The sequence below is a fragment of the Hylaeus anthracinus genome, unplaced genomic scaffold (genome assembly GCF_026225885.1).
Source record: "Hylaeus anthracinus isolate JK02 unplaced genomic scaffold, UHH_iyHylAnth1.0_haploid 12002, whole genome shotgun sequence".
NCBI classification, from domain to species: Eukaryota; Metazoa; Arthropoda; class Insecta; order Hymenoptera; family Colletidae; genus Hylaeus; species Hylaeus anthracinus.
Genome location: NW_026534349.1, coordinates 6579660 through 6596467, shown reverse-complemented (window position 1 = coordinate 6596467; position 16808 = coordinate 6579660). Strand labels below are relative to the sequence as shown.

Below are 16808 nucleotides of genomic sequence, written 5' to 3'. Positions count from 1 at the left end.
ATTCATCAATCCGAACCCTTCCAAAATCAAGCTCCTCCAAAACCAAGCTCCCCCATCATCAATCTCCACGATTTAGAAGAGTCCGGCAACCCCAACCCTTCCAAAACCAAGCTTTTCCACTACCACCCTCCACGAGTTGGAAGAGTCCATCAACCCTAACCCTACCAAAACCAAAAACATCTCCACTACCACGCTCCCGCACTTCTGACCATCGTCCTCCTTCAATCTTTCTCAGCCAGCAATTACGAAAAGCACCATCGCTCCTCCCACGAAAGCTTTTTCTTCCCTCCCGGTGAAAAAAAGAACAATCAGGCCACGATCTTCCACCGGCGTCGCGGATTTTGTCGCTTCGAGACGCCCTCGAGGATGACGGGGAGCCATTAGGGACGGAGCGGTTGCGCGCGTCGCCTTTCAAGAATCGCGAGCTGTCAGGCTGGCAACGTTATGGCAGGCAGTGAATCAAACCGCTGCCCCTCGAAGCGGCTCCCTCGGAGTCTAGGAGTGGCAAAGGTCGAAGTCAATTGTAGTTCGCCGGCTGTGGCGCACCGGCCATCGGCAGCGCCATCAATACCATCGGCGTCTAACCGACGTTAGGCTAGGCGAGAAACGGCTGTGAATCTCGACGTCGTCCTCTGACGTCGATGGCCACGGTAAATGCTGGAAACCGTCAGAATTGATTTAAACCCGGACAGATGGCTCGTTAATGGCCGAGCGACGTCCTACTTGAAAAATTGCCGGCGGTAACTCTTCGAGCGAGGCCATTTTTGCGGCGCTGGATCCTTCCTGGTTGGAAAGGAATGACATTTTTTGTTTAGGGGAATTCCGTTGAATTCTTTGGGTCTTTTAAGGGGAACGAACGAAAGGAAGGGAAAATGGAAAATGCGGTTATTTGGTAGCTGTTGAACTTGCGAAGAATTCTGATACAACGAGATTGTTGCGAGGAACTTATTATTGTAAATCGTTAAAATTAGGTTTTTAATATTTAATGTCTCTTTTGGGAATAGGAAATATCTATCAGCGATGGGTTAGCTGTCGAGTCTCAGGCGTTAGCGGTCGAGTTTTGGTTAGAACTTAGCTTGGAACAACTCTCACACGATTAGACTTTGGATATCCATACATTTACAACAAATTGAAATACAAAAAAAAAAATACGAATGAACCCATGATACATAAAATATGAAAGATATAATACACGTTGCGACATTTATACGTCGGAACATACTCCGATTTAAGTCTCTCTTTTCCATTTACGCGATACAAAGACACGAATTTGCATAAACGTCCGCGTTTTTCGCATGTCCTCGTAGCACTTTGTTAACGAACGGTCTAATTTGTCGCGCGGTACGCTCGCCGTGACGTATCGCCAAGAATAACCCGGTCTCCGACCGCGCCGGGTTTAATTTCAGTCGGTCGGGTGCTCCGATGGGGTGCAATTTTTGCCCTCCCTCTCCTTCCAGTCGTTCTATTATTGGCGGCGGACACGCGAAGACGAAATTAAAGTAACGACGTCCGATCGCGAAGGTGATACCGCGTTAAAGGCCCCGGCTCGCTCGATTTCTGCGGTGCCCCGGTCCCGACCACACGGCCATCTTCGAAGCCAGATTAATGATCCGGTCGCGGGTCTTAAGAGGGCCATTCGTTTCGAGAATAATCTCGGTCGAAAAATGCGAAAAGATAACGACCGGAGTCCCAGCAGATGCGTCCCTCTCCGTCTTTGGTCGCGGCCACGGGAGTCGTTCTGGTCGGCCTTGCGGTGGAATGAGAAATTAGGCTAACGGGTCGGAATTATTCAGACCGAAAGCCGCCACCGATCGGAGCCACCATTGTTCCCAAGGGGAAACCAGATGTTGGCTCGATCGCAATCTCGAGGTACTTGGAGAACGGCGGACTTTTGCGTGGCGTTCGTTGGAGAACGATTAGAAGCTGTGTGTTTCAGGCTGAAATTGTTCTCCATTTTTTACTTGTCGATGAGTGATCGAAGATTTGGTGTGATCAATATTAAATCGGGGAGTTTTGTATTTCATGCTGGAAGAAACTGACCTGGAGGGATTGTTTGGTGAAGTGAGAATTAAAACTGGAATTGTCGGATAAAGTTGTACCTTATTTTTTACTTATTGACGAGTGACTGAAGCAGTAACGTTATTAATAACCTTTACGACTGTGTAATTAAATTAACCTTTACCTAAACGCCTCTGATCTAGCTAGATGTCGTTATGAGTAGACAGTAGTTGGTATACCGTACTTATATAATTTAATGCAGTGTCTTTCATCCGTGAATCTTCACCTCTATCAACTATAATTGCGCCACTATTAATAATTCTATCGGATCATCCTAAAAAGTTCATGCTACTTGTTACAATATTTTCTCACCTTTCTGACATAGTCATTCTACCGTCACTATAAAATTTCTGTAGTTTTTTTTTTTATTAAATATTGACGCAGCCTTCGTCACGAATTTATGGGACGACCTAATAATAATTCCTGCAATTACATTAATTTCTAAAGAAACGAGGCTATTCGCAAAAAATTTCGAAGCACAGAACCTGCCTGACCAAATCCACTTCGAGGTGACTGCCAAGGAGTATCTAATTTATTCCTGACCCTCCTCAATTCGAGCCCTGCACGGCCCAGGATCGCTTAACAAGCCACGCTATCGGAATTGAACGCCTTCGCCAGCCAGCGTCGGGGTGGCGAACGTTGTTTAGCCGGGAGCAAAGAGGGCAAAACGAGACGCGGAGCGTCCCGTCGCGCGCATTTATCAACGTTCTTTAAACGGGACAACCCTAATCGGTCGATTGGAGGTACGGTCGCGCGAGCCCAATAATCGATAGTTAATTGGAAATGGCATCTCTCGAGGGAGCTCGTACACTGGTAGCGCGATACCAGCGAAATGGTCGGCGACGGTCAATTATGCAAATCCGCTCGCGGGAAAAGGTGGAACGGTCGCGGAATTAATCGTCTGAATTGGAACGATTAGCGTCTCCCGGCCTGACCACAGATACGTGCTTTTTAATTATCGCGGATTTCTCGGGGCCGAGGACGACAGTCGGAAAATTGGATCTCTAGAGCCGGCATTTAATCCTATATTTTTTATTTGAACTCGTTATTGGCTCTTCGCAGCGAAAATTCTTTAAGAACTTGAATGGAAGCGCCGGATCACGCTACGGAGTGGCTGAGAAAACTCTGTACGGTAACTTCGAAATTAGTCGGTGCATCGACTCAAAGACTCAAATGCACTTTGGAAGGAAACCGAGCAAACACCGTAAATGAAGGGCCTTCTTCTTGCAGGCTTCTCGATGCGGGCGATCGATTGCCAGCGAATCGAGCGGCTCGACTTACAGGGCGTCTAATTAAACGAATTAGCCACTTGTCGCCGGCATAAATTACCGAGGAGTGATCGTTTCGATTGCATTCGGTCGCTTGGACGTCTCGATGCAGTCACGAATCAAGATTTTGTTCTATAGATGACATCGAAACAGTGTTTTAAATAAAATTCGAGCAAGCTTAACGCTTCGATGCTATTCCTCGAACGATTTCAAACGAATCTTCATATCGAAATCCGCCGTCAGGGGCTGTAGCATGCGAATATGCAAAGATGTAAGGCAAAGTAACGTCAAGAAGAATAGAAATAATTCCATCGGGATGCATGGATTCGGTGCAATAACTGAAGCGACAATTACGCACTTGAAAGAACCGAGCAAGCATGTCGACGTTCAGAAACTACAAATTTTCAGAATCCAACATCGAGCTGCTGCGGATCGACGCAATCTCCGCGGGATCTCGAATGTCCGATATCCCCGACGCGTGGACACGTCGAACGGCAAGCATACGGCTGGCAAGCTCGCATCGTAATCAAATTAAACCCTAATTGAAACCTCGGTCGCGACCTTACGAACCAGAAGTACGGCTATCTTGTCATCGGCGCGTCCTACACGGTGCCACGGGTGGAAATTAACGATCCTGTCTCGCTTTGCACCTGCCAGACTGCCGAGGGGGTTTACGCGAGGCATCTAATTCCAGAATCGCGTTTGACCTTCCACGAGTCGCGGCCTGGCGACGTAACGGTACCGTTTCTCTTCCAAAAGTCCTGCATTCCAGACGTGTACGACCTCTTAAGCGGGAGGAATCTTATCTGGTCCCAAATGGACGTCGAACGCTGGAGGGGCAGAGGATCGAAGCTCGACGGTATTAACCGTATCGGGAAATTAACGATCGCGTCGCGTTTACATCTGGCTCTGGCGGGTTGGCTCGCATCTAATTCAAGGACCGTTCGTGGTGTTCTTGCCCTTCTAAGGCTGGCCAGCCGACTCGACCCTTATTCCGAGCTATCTCCATCGCGACTACGAGCGCTGCGCGAGCTGAACTCGTGAACATGCGTCGAAATGCTATCTGGCCATCGAGCACGTGGTCGTGCGACCTTGTTCGGCTCTTTCGCGCTGAGGTCGCAGGCGGAGGAGTCCTTGGAGGATTGGGATAGGATAGGACACGGCTTGGAAAGCTTCGGGAAGAACGTGGAAGGTAGAAAGACGCCAAGAAAGCAGGGGACCAAAGGAAACTAGGTTCATGATAGATCTAGAAGAGGATTACGCACATTTCCTGGTTCTGACGCGACTCACTTCAGAAATCTTCCACTTTCAAACGTAGGATGACTCCATGGAAGCAGAGGACTAAAGGACACTAGGTCCTTGGTAGATCTAGAAGAGGATTACGCACATTTCCTGGTTCTGACGCGACTCACTTCAGAAATCTTCCACTTTCAAACGTAAGATGACTCCATGGAAGCAGAGGACTAAAGGACACTAGGTCCTAGTTAGTTCTGGAAGAAGACTATGGATTTATCCTCCACTCTCAACGTCCCCAAGTAACCACGCTTACGAACGACTTCCTCATTGCGCCCAGGAATCGCCAGATATAAAAGCTCCAAGACAGATTATGCCCTGAGATTATAATGCTCCATCAGTCATCATCGAACCACCGCTCTGCGTGTCTCCAAAGCCCAACCTGCGACATCCTCGCGAAATGAACCCCCTCCTGGACATAAACTGCTCTTCCCATACGGTTTCCTGATACCTGGTTATCTCGGTCACCATGACCACGGAACAAGGATTACAGAAGCGAGCTAGCCGAGAATTAACCACGAATACCGCGCAGGCCAGGGACTCGCACGTGGACCAGGGGCTTAGATGCAAATCCCGCGCGCACGCGTATCGGTATTAATATCGAATATGGGGAAGGTGGTTACAACCGAACGCGAATAAAAAAGATGAACGAAGGGATAATCAGGCCGTGGTTGACGTACCGCGGAACGAGCAAACAGATCGTCCTGATATCTGCTGATTGGAACTCCTCGACGACCACTCGACGATGAGGAGGATACAAGGATTATTCCTGGGTGTCTAGGCTCGCATCGACGCGCACGCTGTTGACGGGATGAGAAACAGATTGGTACGATATTCGCTAATTGGAAACTTCTCGATGACGACCTAGTCGGAGATTCTTGGATTATTCTTGGCATCCATAAATTGCGCGGAGACTGCGTGAGTGTCGTACAATCTGGCGAGGAACGGGGTGTTTCGATGCTAGACGATTGGGCATTTTCGATGAGGGTAGAAGCGTGGAAGGACTCTTGATATATGGTAGGGTGTGGAAGAGTGTACGATAACCGAAGAGTGGAAGGATTCGTGCCATCCAGGTTGTTTTGATTAATTGCAGAACCGCAATCTTCATAGTTGAGAAATGTTCTAAGAAGCCATGATTCCTCTATGCTCTCCGAATGCAAACTAATCCTCCAGCCTCGTTTAAGATCACCTAGAATCGATCAAACTCTGATCATCCCCCTTCCAACCCTTTTCTTCCCACCTTGCTCGCTCTATATGATAGAAAGTCATCGGTCTATCTTCCTGAAAGTTAGCTCAGTATTACACTGACTCATCCTCGAATATTTTTGTTACTATCTACTATCCGAATTGGGCTAGAATCGATCAAACTCCGATCATCCCCCTTCCAACCCCTTTCTTTCTAACCTTGATCGCTCTACATGATAGAGAGTCATCGCACTATCTTTCGGAGAGTTGGTTCAGTATTTCGATGACTCATCCTCGAGTATTTTCGCTACCTTCGTCGAGGAAATTGGCCAGCACGGTTTACGGTTAACCGCAATTAAACTGTACTCTAATAGGGCGCGGGACACCGTTACGACATTAACGCAGGCGAATAATCGACGAATCGTAGGTGGAACAAAGGCACCCCTTAATGGCCGTGGAACGGATTCCCCGGTTATTATCGTGGATCCTATTATGTCACGGTTCATTAACATTTATCGTCGACGCAACTGTTGTCTCGCCTGGGCTAGCCGATGGCTATCGTTTAATTGGGGTCAGCTGATTAACTCGCGCACGGGATTGCGAATACACATTCGCCGCCAGAAAAGGGGTCGTTCGCATCGTCGTTGATTCTTATCGTCGTCGTCATCGGTATCATCAGCGGTGCCGTAACGTTACGGAGCCGACTATGTGTTTCCTATTAGTCTCGCTGGTACAAATAGCTCCCCCGTCCATCGGAGACGTTAATGACAGGATAAGAATGATCGGCTCGACGGAGGTCCGCTGTTTGATCGTTCGCGTTATTCAGCGAGATACACTCTCTCTGCCAGACACTTTTACATGTTCCGCGCGTGAAATTTTTCATAGACCAGCGCTGTATTCTTGACGAGGATCCAATCAACGTCGACCGACGTCTCTGGCCTCTTCTTTTGCGCGCCACTCGCCCTGGTTAGCCGTTTCGTTATTAATTCTTTCTCTCTCCTGTTTTATTCCGAGGGAACGAGTGTGATGATGATTGCTTCGGAAATTTTACGTTGGGTGCGTTTGCGTCGAGGTTTCGGGAAAACAGTAAATATTGTTATTGAAAACTAGTTGTGCTCGTATATTTATCCTTCTCGAGTGATTGATTTTAATTCGATCAGTTCAGAGGAAAGACAAAGTCTCTAGCACTTAGCACTCTTATCTGAATTAACTTTGACGTTGTTCCTTTTATTTGTGATGGTTTATTAACGATTGTAAAACGACGAACGGGCCCCAAATAACTTGATTATTTGTACCAGTGCCACTGGTGGGTGTTCTTATTCTAACAAAACCGTCATAAGCCGACCAAGATAGACAAGCAACAAAAGCATGGAAAGATAAGTCCTCTCCATTTTTACGTTTCATCGAGGCAAGTTCTTGGAGTCTCCGTAAAACTCTAATCTCGAGCAATTGCGAGGAAGGTGGATGAACCTTAATTAACTTCGACAATTTCGTCATTTTTTAAATATAACCCAAGACGGTAGAAAATCGAAGAGACACCCCGTACGTGGCGTGCAGATGGTGTCGCGCGTTTTCCGAGAAGACAATAGCGGATAAAGCGAGCGGGCAATGGAACAAGCGCCGGTTGACCGTCGCCTTTAAAGCGACGAAGATAACAGAAGCTGGTACCGCTAGAGGAGAGATGTGGGCGCCTCCATTACCCAACTGTTCAACCTGTTCAACCCGCCGCAATCAGGCTCACGCGAGGCCAGCGTGCCCGACGACGGCTCTTAAACTAGAACGGACCAACGACTATGCTTAATAGCGTCGCCGTCTCTCCTCCTCTACTCCTGCAATAAACACGCGTTCGTAGACACTCGATCATATGATGATACTACCACACTCGAAACTCAACTTTTTATGCCAATTTGGATGAACAAAAATTAATTAATTAAACAGATGGTTGGATAAGAGGGATCTTCGTTCTCTTGATCGACGTAAGCAAACCTGCTAACCTGACGTTGGTAGATTCTTATCTTCATCTCACGATCCGAGTTCTCTCGAGGCATACAGTTCCCTAAAATAAGAATTGAAAATTCTCTCCGACACGAGGACCAATCGTACGTAAAAATACACTTCGATAAAAAGAATTCAAAACGCCCTTTAACCTGATAAGATCAAATTACGAGGAACGGTACACTTTGATAAAAAGAGGCACCCACGCGTAGACGAAAGGAAGAAGATCGTCTCTGCAACGAAAAAATGTTTAATCGCCATCGTTGTTGCGGTTATCTCTTCGTCTCCTCTTCCTTCTCGGTCTCGACCACCTTCCGTTCCTCTTCTGTTCGTCCTTCTGCGACGGTGCGCGCGGCCCTCGCGGTTAACAGTTAGCCGGAACACGGAAGCTGGGCTTTCACGGTTCAATGGAACGGCGATCCAAGGCGAGCTGTATCGATCGGGGATCGACTGTCGATTCGACGAAATCGAGGCTCGCCTTCTCGCGAGGCCCGTGCCCCGACCATCGAACACCTGATTCTCCTTATTTCGATTAATTAACGAGATCTTCAGATGGTGGACAGGTTGTCCTCTCGCGAACGCGCAGTTAGAGGAGCGTGACGTTAGGATCGTGACCGATTAGAGAATGCTTATCGAACTACATGAATATTTATGCGTTGCACCGTTGCGGCTTGGTCGGTGGTCCCAGGCGTCAATGAGTTTTCAGTAGCTGGATGAAGTTCGCTGGAAGACGGTAGCTGTTCTTAAATGAGGCGGCAGAATTTTATTTGCATCCAAGGCAGAGAACGTAGTCGATGAATCATGGACAACAAGGACGTTTTTCAACTGTAAAGAAGATTCTAGATTCGGAAGATTTTATAATTAATCGACAACCTAGATGACACGAATACTTTCATTCTCGGGTATTTTATGAGCCGTCGTTTGCACAGATCGATTAACTCCACCTTTTGAAAAATCTTAAATTTAAGCGTCAAAGCACCTGGTACCGTCACAACTTTTTATATTTATTAACACCTGTTCTAACGTGTCGTAGGAACATCACGGGATGTCTACTCGCAATACTTTGCTTCTGGCGAGGTCAAGAATAGCAATACACGATGGTTACTTATAAAATTCAGACACTGCGTTGAGTCGAGATTAAATTCCACCTGTTCCCTTATTTTATCCAAGGAAGGGTACGTAACGCTGCTCCGGAGAGCCAGGGAATACCCAAAAGTTCGAGAGCCGATAGAACCGTGATTCATGGGGTCGTAATTTGTAAACTGATTTTCTGTGTGGTCGGATTTCCCACGTGCCCCGTGTCCCTCGCGAGGAGATGAAAACTTATCGTCTCCGTGGCTGAAACTCATTTCGAAAATTCCTGGGGTTGAGGTGTGTAATTATCTGGGAATAATGGACACCCTAGGCGGGCCGCGTATCTTTGGTACAGCCGACTGCAGGCAATCGACTCGACTGAAACGGGGGATTTATTGTCCGCGTTGACGCCGCGGCTACGTATAACGCAGGAGTTTAAACGAAAAATAAGGCACGGTGATTCGAAGCCACGATCCTCGGATCCACGCTCGATCGCTTTTCCTACACGACCACACCCTACGATTCGTGTTCTTGTTCGACTCCTTATTTTTAGGGGATAAGATACTGCTATTAATTATCTTTTTCTTCAGCATCGATCTCTCGTTGACCGTACCACAGAAAATTCGCTCGATTCGTATAATTTCAGACGTGTTCGTCGTAACTTTTCTACGCAAGCTTCGTTCACATTTTTATCCCTTGACGGGTGCCAAAACGGTCAGTTTTCATTATCGGTCGTACGTATTTATCACAGACTTTACATCGAATAATAATTGTGCAACGATATCCAGTTTGGGTAATTTAAATTACCTTTATCCGTCGAATACATTTTTTTTATCCGACAGTCATCGAATAAAAACATGTTTGTCTTTAAAAATATTTATTTCTCATCTTTTACTCGATATTTGAAATTTTTATTTAGATACAAAATTTGCCACACCAACGAAAGTAAATGTTATCTGGCTACAATAAATTCGGTAAATATTGTGCGCACGTATTCGTGCGAAACTCGACACCGTCTCGTTGCGCGTACTCTAATTTCAAATCGGAACCAGATTTACAGGAAACCCGTGTCTTACGTAATCGTGTTTATCAGCGATGTAGCGATATCATCACAAAAAGTATGGAAGGCAACGCGTTACTTAATTGCTAATCGTTCACCGATGATCGATGCGTTATTCGTTCAGTCGAAGATCGTGTTTGGAATCATCATGTTTTCGCTTAATAATCCGTGGTTGTGCGCACGTAGACCTTCCCAGAAGGCATTGTGACTCTGTCCACACCGCCAGGGAAGAGTTTAGGGATTTCTTCGTCCTTTACAGTTGGTAAAATCATCACTTTCTCGCCAGGCTGTAACAAGAATCGTGTTAAAATTAACTTCTCCAAGCGGAAGAAATTCTATACCTCGTCGAAAACATTTCAGAAGTAAAATAAAATATTGGAAAAATATATGTGCTTAAAGAAATTAATCTAATCGCGGGAATAATGAATACCAGTAGTACGATAAAAGTTTCTTACCACCCAGTTGGCGGGAGTAGCAATTTCTGGCTTCCTATCGACCAGCTGCAACGAGTCAATGACTCGGAGTATCTCACTGAAAGTTGATAATAGTATCGTTAACGTACTTTCCATTTAGAACTCTTTCATAAATAACAAGATTCGATACGTTCATTATATTTCAATCGAATAACCATTGACTGTAGTTCTACTGTCGAACAAATCTCGAGGACATTTTGCCAGAATAACGAATGTTTACTTACTCAACGTTGCGACCAGTGGACGTTGGATAGTGCATGGACAAACGCAGACGATGATCAGGGCTGATGATGTAGAGCGCTCGAACTGTCATGGCTTTTTCTGGGTCGTCCTTACCGTCCTCGTCGATCATGTCCAATTTCACCGCCAGTGTCCGATCGTGATCCGCGATGATTGGATAAGGGAAGGCGCCGGGGATGTCTCGGCAGTAAGATTTAATATCCTGTCGGGCAAACCGGCAGGTTGGGTAAATTATGTGATCTACGTGCAGCGAACGTCTGCGAATATCAATTGAATTAGAATCGCTGTTGAATAGATCGCGTTCGTGAACGATCTTTTCACGTACTAGTCGGGTAATTTTATTTATGAAATAATCGACTCTGGATCTTTCAAGATAAACAGAAACTTACAAAATTAATGGAGCTCGTTAGTTGAGATTTATCTTAGCTGTTCGTAAACTAAAACAAAATTGAAGAATCTTTTATTTATCTTACCAGAAGAATTTCTATTTAACGTCTATAAACATTTAAGAATGTTTAACGATTCCCCTCGTGCAACAGTGATCTCACGCATGAATGTATATGACTAGGTACTTTGCAAGTCAACGTTGTGCTAATTTTCAACAAAGAAGCGAAGAGCGGAACCTGGATCGAATTTAAAATCTGGATAATTAATTCCTCTTCTTCTTCGTTTGATGTTTCGAACCGTTCCTCCGTGACGAGACACTCGACGCTGTTATTTTCTAAGAGAGTAGCTGAATAATATTTCTCTTACGTTAACCCAGTCGACGTGGTCCTGCAGTTGGTCCACGGAGTGAGCCAGAAGTTTCGTGTTCCGACTTTCGAAATGGGGCTGATGGACTGCCAAACGTCCCAGCTCGGTGGTGCACACTGGGGTGAAGTCGGCAGGATGGGAGAACAAAACTACCCATCTGCGAATCGAAGGTAGAAAATAATCGGCAAAACTATTTTGTTAAATCGGGAAAGGTTTGCACGGAGGATTATTATATTATTGTATCATCTATAGAAGTGACACGCGTGCTAATAGATCAGGTATCGCTCGTTGATAAAACTTTTTCCGATTGAAATTCTCAAATTTCAAGATAGACGCAATTGTTATACAACTGCGACGACCTTCAATCCGACTCCGCACCTTGAAAAGCAAAGCTTCGACCAGAAACCGGTTTCATCGCGTTAAATTTTAATTGACACGTTAGAAATTGCTAGACAAATTATTTCGTATTAAATAGTAATTTATTAGAATTAAATAGAATATATCTATTAAATAATAAGGGTACAAAATTCTTGGAGAACTGAAAATTATCTTTCTCGGCACGATTTCCTTGTTACGTATATTTTCGTTATTTTTAAGAACTCTGTATCAACGTTATTATCACAGCAGGTCCCAAATCATAATTTTGAAAGCCTGCACCTACCCACGCGAACCGATTATAGTTATTCTTTACGTTTCAAACGTCAAAAAAAGAATATGAAAAAAAAAAAAGGAAGGAATTACTCACGAATCTCCTTGCCACTCGTAGAAGTCGATGGGACCCTTGGTGGTGTCCGCGCTGAAGTTGGGTACGATGGAATTAATTCTCATGGTTGACGTAGGTAGGTAGCCTAAACGAGGAAAATTGCTCTGCTATCCGCTGCGACCGCTTTAGACGATGGAGCGCGACAAACTAACGCGAGTGGCTTCGCAGTGATATCTCCGGGCCAGTGATGTTCACGAATAGGAACCTCCACGACTTTGTTGCCACCTCCCCACTCGTGTACTCGTATCGGGCCTATATCGATTGCGCAAATAGTTGCGATAAACTCATACCAACCACGTGATTCGAGCTGGATCGCGTTACCTTATTATTAGTCCGCAGATGTTTATGCAAATTCGTATCTTCGCAGGTACAGAGGCAGACCTGAAACTTGAATGAAATTGCGTCTTCGTTTTTTAGTAGCATGTTTCCATTTGCCATAAATACACAAACAATATGCATGTTATCGATCGGATATACTTTGATTTAAATTTCATGGATCGCTAGACCGCGAAGTTTATTATTTTATTTATTACACAAACGAATATGGCAAATATTTAAGAATATATATAAAAAAAAACTACATATACGTTACGTAAATTTTTTAAATATTTTCCATTATACTCACTGTCTATTGTATCTTTTGCGATTGTATCTTTTTCCACGACGCCTAAAGGTTCACTCGTTAATTACACTACCAAATGAGAAACAAATGGCGTGAAACAGAGGAATGACGAGATCTACTTTCACCTCCAAAATCTAATCAGTCGTACAGCTGTCGCGGCAGCTTACGAAACGCAAGCAACGCTGATAGTCCTCTATCGAGCCACTTCGGATGAATGCCATCGGTAAACGCTCTCCTCGGCTTATCTCTCGTTTATTAAAATTATTTTCCGTTCATTTTGTATCCGCGCTGTTTATCCCAACAACGTCGCGGCCATTCTCGCGGCTGTTGCTAGTCGATCCACCCACCGACACGCGTGTCCGAGCGCGGAAAACATCGATGATAATAATTATCGTGTCACGATGGATGACTCTACTCGTAGCTGGTCCCGGAGCAACCGTGGCTCGCTGTGTACAGAGATATCGGACCGTTTGTCTCGGTCTGTCCGCCGCTTCCGTCACTCCGTTCCGCGGGATCACCGTCCAAGGGGCCCCGCGTAGTACGTCGTTACTCGAGCGGATTCCTATCAGTGACATGCAAATCGATCTCCCCGCTCGACCTTTGCTACGAAACGGACGTATCGCCGGTGCAAGGCGGTGTATCTGCGCTCGAGACGTACATATTTACGTATGGGGTATCGTTACCTTCCATCTGTACCCCTCAGCAGGAACACCTCCACCCTTTGACTCTGGCTCGACCGCTGGAGAACGTCGCCTTGGACTGGGAGGACTCCTCGAGTCCTCTGGATCCGAGTGTCGGGGATTTCTGAGGGTTGGGAGTGATGTGTCGATGGCGTTGGATTTGGGGGCGTCTCGAGTTGTTACTTTTTCTTACTTCCACTCTTCGACTCTGAATCGATCACCGGACAACATCGCTTTGGACTGGGAGGACTCCTTAAGTCCTCTGGATCCGATTGTTAGGGATTTCTGAGAGGCGTGGGTGATGTGTCGATTTGGGGGTGTCTCGAATTGTTACTTTCCCTTGCGTCGTTCTCTCGAGGATCGGTAGAAGCTTTATTTTTGGCGTTAGTGTCAGTCAGAGCCTTAGCGTTGCTTAATGAAGCCTACCTAAAATCGTGAGCAATGAAGCGTTCAGCCATCCATGATTGGACCCATCTGTGACATTTTGAATTGCTACCTTGAATTGCTACCCGAAGCATCGATCTAAAACCACGGTACTTCTGCTTGGAGAGGTGTGCTCCAATCTTCAACAATCTTCAGCCCCCTCCAGTTTGATCCACGATGCTGAAGATAGCTCCCCTTCGAAGTCTTATCTCGGACGCGTTAATTATAGCCTCCTTATCGCTACCGCTGACGCCGCCATTCCTGCAAGTCACCTTCTAACGCCTATCTTTTACCTCTAACGACTCGATTACAAACCTTCGGTTATCGACACACAATTTCCTCATCCTTACCTTCCTTTCCCGAACTATTTTTCCGTTTTTCATTCACACCAAACGCCGCGGTCTTCTCTTCCTGCTTAACAAACCGTTTCAGCCCAAGTCGCCGTCCACGATATCTCCGCGAAATACTCGTGGATTAAACCGTCGCCCCGTGGTTTAGCGGATGGTATACGCCCGCGAAGGGCACAGAGAAGAACAAAATTCGTCGTAAAAATCGGCGAACGAGGCCCGCCGGGACGTCCAGGGCGTCGAGTTCGCGCAAGATCGTAACTCGGATTAAAGCCCGCGAGCGTAACCTTGCGCGCGACCACCTGTCGCATAATTTCCGATCTAAGCCCGACCCCGGGCCGGATCTATGAGGGGTCCCGGCGTTCGTAGGAAGCCAAAGGAGCTCGCAAATTTCGCGGAATCTCCCGACGACAACGGCGTTCCGGCTGATTTACAACGAGCAAACACCGCCGCGCCGGCGATCGGGGGACGACTTACGACCGACGCGCGTTCAAACCAGCTGTAGATTTTTGTCGATGATAAATTCGAGGCGGGAACTTTTTATATTCGACGCCCGCTGGGTTCTCGCTATTTCGCAGCCGGGTGGGACCTTGAACCGCGACTTGCTCTTGCTTGGCTACGTTCGATCGTGGATGCTGGACGAACTAATCCGATCACGTACTGGTGAAGATCGAGGACGGAGGAGGTATCCAGGTTGTCACTGGTGTTAGGGAGACGTACTTGGATGTAAGGGGTGCATCAGGATATAAGAGATCTCGACGCGATGGATAGGGGAGTCTATTGTCAGGTTTGAGGGGGTGAATCTTTGTCTACTACAAAATGTAACGTGGTTTATGAGATGTGACCTAGGAGTTATTCAAAGATATAGTATAAGGATGGGAGAGACCTCGACGAGATAGTTGGAGAGAGTCTATCTTCAGATTTCGGGGGTGAATCTTTATCTACTCCACAATGTAACATGCTTCATGCAACGTAATCCAGGAGTTATTCAAAGCCGTAGTTCAGATTAAACCTTGAATCTAATAGAATCCGCTTTAACGCTACCTGGCCATCCAAATTTGAATTCTGAATTCCAGACTTATCAGGTTTAGTGTCATCCAAGTGTAGAAATGCTTGGATACATCTAACGCTACGTTATTTGATTGTTATTAAGTGTCATCCAAATGTAGAAATGCTTGAATATCTAATGCTATTCAGCTGGAATGTTGACCAGCGACTCCAAAAAGCATAGTATGCAGCTCGAAGAGCAGCAGCGAAGCTAGGAACCAAGAGTTCGGAGACTTAGGCGCGTTTAGGCGGGCCCGGTCCTCGCGTGTTTTCGCATTCGAATGCCCGAGCTGGTGCGATTTAAAACTCGTTTCGGCGCCACGGCGGGGCGCGGGCCTCTCGCCAAGGCGAACACTTGGGCGATTTCGTGCAGCATCTGGACCAGAAGAGGAGAAGATGTGGGGGGAGTATGAAAAGAGCACGACCACCGGGCAAATAAAACCCGGGTCCGGTTTTCAAAAGGAAGATGAGCCACGGGAAGGAAGAAAGAGGAACGCTAGGGTCGCGAACGTCTTATTGTATCGGGAGACAGTCCTTTTCACGACCCCGGGATCCGACGATTCGTGAACTCGGAGATGGTTTCAGTGATCGCCACGGGGATGCTTCGTACAGGTTCCAGGAATAGTGAACATTCGGGGAAGAAAAAGAGTAAGCGTAGATTTGTCTAACCCTCTCATACGAGAGCTGAATCGAACTCTGAGTCAGTGTTTCATCTTAATAATTTAGGGGTAGGTACACTACTTTTAACAGTAGGTGCTAGTGATCGTTGACTTAAGGTCATCCAAGACGGTACAGGATAGGTTAAAGTGCTTGTTAGTCGCAGGGTTTATCGATAGACCCTTCTGTATTTCTAACAGAACGGTCTGATCATCGACAGGCTATTCTACTTCACCTATAAGAAAGTAAATTCCAAAAACGATCGTATATCTTAATCAATATAAATAAAATGCTAGCCGAGGTAAAGAACAAATCACGAACGCGTTCGTCTAATCTAAACACTTTAGCAGACTCAACGTCGATACGCGGCTGGTATAAGTCAAATGTTATCCGTCCAGCTTTCGAAATCTCGACGATCGTTCGTCCTTCGAGGGCGTCCGTCCATGTCGAAAATTATGCGATCGACGCCGCGCTAATGCGTTCTGGCACGAAACGTGGCGAGGATTTAGAAGGGTGATTTTTCAATCGGGCGTCGTACAGGTACGCTCGAGATAATTTACTAATGTCAGAGCGCGTTGAATCGTAATTAGCGTTATCTGCGGACCGTTTGGAGGCGACTCGAAGTGACTCGTCGAGCAGAGAATCGGTTGTATCGATATCGGGGTAATGGAAACAAGAGTCCCCAGCCGGCGACATTAAGAGGCGCGATTTGCATACGTCCGTTTGGGAGAGACACGCGACGTCCTACAGCCGCGGATCTTTTCGGAATGTGGTACGATCTCGATGTAGCGGTATGAGTTTTATCAGAAAAGAAATCAGATTCGAGGAACTGGATTTATACGTTGGCTTTGGTTTGAATATTTTAAAGAA

General features: G+C 46.3%; 2 protein-coding genes across 7 annotated transcripts in view; one reads left to right on the top strand and one right to left on the bottom strand.

Annotated features, from left to right (window-relative positions):
* LOC128892257 (protein outspread) overlaps window positions 1-16808 on the top strand; it is a 191485-nt gene that overhangs the window by 107783 nt on the left and 66894 nt on the right. The gene's annotated exons all lie outside the window — the stretch shown is intronic.
* Window positions 9734-12442, bottom strand: LOC128892268 (peroxiredoxin-6-like). Its single transcript, XM_054152565.1, has 5 exons — window positions 12145-12442; window positions 11400-11556; window positions 10631-10848; window positions 10389-10464; window positions 9734-10220 (listed from the first exon to the last, which is right to left on the bottom strand). The coding sequence occupies exons 1-5, from the start codon at window positions 12225-12227 to the stop codon at window positions 10092-10094; spliced, it is 663 nt and encodes a 220-aa protein (XP_054008540.1). The 5' UTR covers window positions 12228-12442; the 3' UTR covers window positions 9734-10091.

Excerpts from the sequence above, each read along its gene's own strand:
- LOC128892268 (XM_054152565.1), bottom strand. The coding sequence starts at position 12,227 with ATGAGAATTAATTCCATCGTACCCAACTTCAGCGCGGACACCACCAAG. Across the intron at positions 11,557-12,144 it reads TACGAGTGGCAAGGAGATTC|ATGGGTAGTTTTGTTCTCCC; the intron begins GTGAGTAATTCC and ends TTCGATTCGCAG. Across the intron at positions 10,465-10,630 it reads TCCACTGGTCGCAACGTTGA|TGAGATACTCCGAGTCATTG; the intron begins GTAAGTAAACAT and ends ATCAACTTTCAG.